Source organism: Malurus melanocephalus, unplaced genomic scaffold (assembly GCF_030028575.1).
Source record: "Malurus melanocephalus ecotype Western Australia unplaced genomic scaffold, MMel_1.1 scaffold_2288, whole genome shotgun sequence".
In the NCBI taxonomy this organism is placed as follows: Eukaryota; Metazoa; Chordata; class Aves; order Passeriformes; family Maluridae; genus Malurus; species Malurus melanocephalus.
In genome coordinates, this window is record NW_026625520.1 from 3,349 (window position 1) to 8,328 (window position 4,980).

The following is a 4,980-nucleotide window of genomic DNA, read 5'->3' on the forward strand; positions in this document are numbered from 1 at the left end:
CACTGGGAGCACTGGGAGGGGTTACTGGGAGCACTGGGGACTTTCCCAGTCCCTTCCAGTTCATCCCAGTTCATCCCAGTATGGTTTAATCCTTTCCCAGTCCCTCCCAGTTTGATTTTAACCCCTTCCAGTTCATCCCAGTTTGGTTTAAACCTTTCCCAGTCCCTCCCAGTTCATGCCAGTGAACTGGGATTTGCTTTAAACTGAACTGGGAATGATTTAAATTAAACTGGGATGAACTGGGAGGGGTCACAATCAAACTGGGAGAGACTGGGAAAGGATTAAACCGGACTGGGATGAACTGGAACGAACTGGGAGGGGTCACAATCAAACTGGGAGAGACTGGGAAAGGATTAAACTATACTGGGATGAACTGGGAGTGATTTTCTGGTTTATACCGGTTTATATTGATTTATATTGGTTTATACCGGGTTATACCAGTTTATATCAGTTTATACCAGTTTATATTGGTTTATACTGGTTTATGCTGGTTTATATTGGTTTATACTGGTTTATTCCAGTTTATACCAGTTTATTCCAGTTTATGCTGGTTTATACCAGTTTGTACTGGTTTATATTGATTTATACCATTTTATATTGGTTTATACCGGTTTATACTGGTCTGTAGTTTATATGGGTTTATACTGGTTTATACCAGCTTATACCAGTTCAACCAGTTTATACCAGTTCATACCAGTTTATATCACTTTATACCAGTTTATACTGGTTTTCATTTGTTTATACTGGTTTATACCAATTTATACCAGTTTTTTACTGGTTTATATGGGTTTATACCGGTTTACACCAGTTTGTACCAGTTTATACCAGTTTACATAAGCTTATACCAGTTTATACCGGTTTATACTGGTTTGTACCAGTTTATATTGGTTTATACCGGTTTATACCAGTTTATACCAGTTTACGGTTTGTATGGGCTTATATGGCTTTATACCAGTTTATACTGGTTTATACCGGTTCAAACCGGTTTATACTGTTTTAAACCAGTCCATACTGGTCCTTACTGGTTTATACTGGTTTGTACCAGTTTATATTGGTTTATACCAGTTTATACCAGTTTATACTGGTTTACGGTTTGTATGGGTTTATATGACTTTATACCGGTTTGTACCGGTTTATACTGGTTTAAACCAGTTCATACCGGTTTATACTGGTCCTTACTGGTTTATACTGGTCTATACTGGTGCAGAGTAACTGGCACGAGGTCGTGGACAGCTTTGACGAGATGAACCTGTCGGAGGCGCTGCTGCGCGGGATCTACGCCTACGGCTTCGAGAAACCCTCGGCAATTCAGCAACGGGCGATTCTGCCGTGTATCAAAGGTGAGAGCGTCCCAGTATAAACCAGTATAAACCAGTATAGACCAGTATGGCTGAAAAACCCGCCCAGTACAGCCCCAGTGTCCCCCAGTTCATCCCAGTATAGACCAGTATGGCCCCAGTGCCCCACGGCTTCGAGAAACCCTCGGCAATCCAGCAATGGGCAATCCTGCCGTGTATCAAAGGTGAGAGAATCCCAGTATAAACCAGTATAAACCAGTATAGACCAGTATAGCTCAGAACCCCCCCAGTATAGACCAGTTCGTTCCCAGTCCATTTCCAGTCCGTCCCAGTCCCTTTCAGTCCCTCCCAGTCCATCCCAGTATAGACCAGTATAGACCAGTATAGCCTCAGTTCATCCCAGTATAGACCAGTATAGACCAGTATAGCCTCAGTTCATCCCAGTATAAACCAGTCCATTCCCAGTTTGATCCCAGTTTGATCCCAGTTCATCCCAGTCCATCCCAGTCCATCCCAGTTCATCCCAGTACAGTCACACCCCCATTTTTCCCATTTTCACCATTTTTTCACCCATTTTCAGGTTATGACGTCATCACTCCTTTAGGGTTATTCCCACCCCCATTTTTCCCATTTTCACCATTTTTCCCATTTTCACCATTTTTTCACCCATTTTCAGGTTATGATGTCATCACACCTTTAGGGTTATTCCCACCCCCATTTTTTCCATTTTCCCCATTTTTTCACCCATTTTTTTCAGGCTATGACGTCACTCCCCCATTTTTCCCATTTTCACCATTTTTTCACCCATTTTTCAGGCTATGACGTCATCGCCCAGGCCCAATCCGGCTCCGGTAAAACACCTGTAAGGGTCACACCCCCATTTTTCCCATTTTCACCATTTTTTCACCCATTTTCAGGTTATGATGTCATCACACCTTTAGGGTTGTTCCCACCCCCATTTTTCCCATTTTCACCATTTTTCCCCCATTTTTCCAGGCTATGACGTCATCGCCCAGGCCCAGTCCGGCACGGGTAAAACACCTGGAAGGGTCACACCCCCATTTTTCCCATTTTCACCATTTTTTCACCCATTTTTCCAGGTTATGACGTCACTCCCCCATTTTTCCCATTTTCACCATTTTTTCACCCATTTCCAGGCTATGACGTCACTCCCCCATTTTTCCCATTTTCACCATTTTTTCCCCCATTTTTTCCAGGCTATGACGTCATCGCCCAGGCCCAATCCGGCACCGGTAAAACACCTGTAAGGGTCACACCCATTTTTACCATTTTTCCCATTTTTTCACCCATTTTTCCAGGCTATGACGTCATCGCCCAGGCCCAATCCGGCACGGGTAAAACACCTGTAAGGGTCACACCCCCATTTTTCCCATTTTTCACCATTTTTTCCCCCATTTTTTCCAGGCTATGACGTCATCACATCTTTAGGATTATTCCCATCCCCATTTTTCCCATTTTCACCATTTTTTCACCCATTTTTTCCAGGCTATGACGTCATCGCCCAGGCCCAATCCGGCACGGGTAAAACCGCCACCTTCGCCATTTCCATCCTGCAGCAGGTGGAGCTGGAGCTGAAAGCCACGCAGGCCCTGGTGCTGGCCCCGACCCGAGAACTGGCCCAGCAGGTACCAGTACAAACCAGTATAGACCAGTATAAACCAGTATGGACCAGTATGGACCAGTATAAACCAGTGTAGACCAGTATGGACCAGTTTGGAGTGGGTTATACCAGTATAAATGAGTTAGAACCAGTCCTAACCAAAGCCACACAAGCCCTGGTGCTGGCCCTGACCCGAGAACTGGCCCAGCAGGTACCAGTATAAACCAGTATAAACCAGTATGGACCAGTATGGACCAGTATAAACCAGTATAGACCAGTATGGACCGGTATAAACCAGTATAAACCAGTATAGACCAGTATGGACCAGTATAAACCAGTTTGGATCATTACAAACCAGTATAAACCAGTATAAATGAGTTAGAACCAGTTCTAAGCAAAGCCACACAAGCCCTGGTGCTGGCCCCGACCCGCGAGCTGGCCCAGCAGGTACCAGTATAGAGCAGTATAGACCAGTATGGACCAGTATAGACCAGTATAGACTGGGATAAATGAGTTAGAACCAGTTCTAACAAAGCCATGCAGGCCCTGGTGCTGGCCCCGACCCGAGAACTGGCCCAGCAGGTACCAGTATAGACCAGTACGGACCAGTATAAACCAGTACAGACCAGTATAGACCAGTATGGACCAGTTTGGATCATTACATACCAGTATAAACTGGTATAAATGAGTTAGAACCAGTTCTAAGCAAAGCCACGCAGGCCCTGGTGCTGGCCCCGACCCGAGAGCTGGCCCAGCAGGTACCAGTACAAACCAGTATAGACCAGTACGGACCAGTATAGACCAGTATGGACCAGTATAAACCAGTATAAACCGGTATAGACCAGTGTGGACCAGTATAGACCAGTATAAACTGGGGTAAATGAGTTAGAACCAGTTCTAACCAAAGCCACGCAGGCCCTGGTGCTGGCCCCGACCCGAGAACTGGCCCAGCAGGTACCGGTACAAACCAGTATAAACCAGTATAGACCGGTACAGACCAGTATGGACCAGTATAGACCAGTATAGACCAGTATAGACCAGTATGCACCAGTACAAACCAGTATAAACCGGTATTAACTGGGATAAATGAGTTAGAACCAGTTCTAACCAAAGCCACGCAGGCCCTGGTGCTGGCCCCGACCCAAGAACTGGCCCAGCAGGTACCAGTATAAACCAGTATAGACCAGTATGGACCAGTATAGACCAGTACAGACCGGTATAGACCAGTATAAACCAGTATGGACCAGTATAAACCAAACCGGTCAAAACCAGTATGAAGCAGTCCGAACCGGTTCAAACCAATCCAAACCAGTCTATACCAATCTAAACCAGTCTAACCCAGTCCAAACCAATCCAAACCAGTATAAACCAATTCAAACCGGTATAAATGAACTTAAACCGATTCAAACCAGTATAACCCAGTCTGAACCAGTCTAAATCAATCTAACCCGGTCCTAACCAGTCAAAACCAGTCCAAACCAGTCTAACCCAGTTCAAACCAATCCTAACTGGTCTGAACCAGTATAAACCAGTCCAAACCAATCCAAACCCATCCAAAGCAGTCCAAACCAGTCTGAACCGGTCCAAATCAAATCTTAACCAGTCCAAATCAATCCAAAAGGGTCCGAACCAATTCAAACCAGTCCAAACCAGTCTAAACCAGTCCAAACCAGTCCAAACCAGTATAAACCAGTCCAAACCAGTCCAAACCAGTCCAAACCAGTATAAACCAGTCTAAACCGGTCCAAACCAGTATAAACCAGTATAAACCAGTCCCCGGCCGCCTGGGCAGGGCGGGGTCCCCGTGGCTCCGATCCCGAATCCGGCGGGGGCAGAGCAAAGGCGCTCCCAGTTCATCCCAGTATAAACCAGTATAAACCAGTATAAACCAGTCCAAACCAGTCCAAACCAGTATAAACCAGTCCAAACCAGTCCAAACCAGTATAAACCAGTCCAAACCAGTATAAACCAGTCTGTCCCAGTCCCCCGGCCGCCTGGGCAGGGCGGGGTCTCTGGGCCCCGATCCCGAATCCGGCGGGGGCAGAGCAAAGGCGCTCCCAG

At 46.0% G+C, this 4,980-nt stretch overlaps 1 protein-coding gene across 1 annotated transcript in view; it reads left to right on the forward strand.

The window, feature by feature from the left end:
* Window positions 1-4,980, forward strand: part of LOC130587703 (eukaryotic initiation factor 4A-I-like) — a 10,791-nt gene that overhangs the window by 2,988 nt on the left and 2,823 nt on the right. Inside the window, exons 3-4 of the mRNA XM_057388678.1 lie at window positions 1,208-1,340; window positions 2,805-2,944. Coding sequence (XP_057244661.1) covers window positions 1,208-1,340; window positions 2,805-2,944 — 273 coding nt within the window. The remainder of the gene's footprint in view (window positions 1-1,207; window positions 1,341-2,804; window positions 2,945-4,980) is intronic.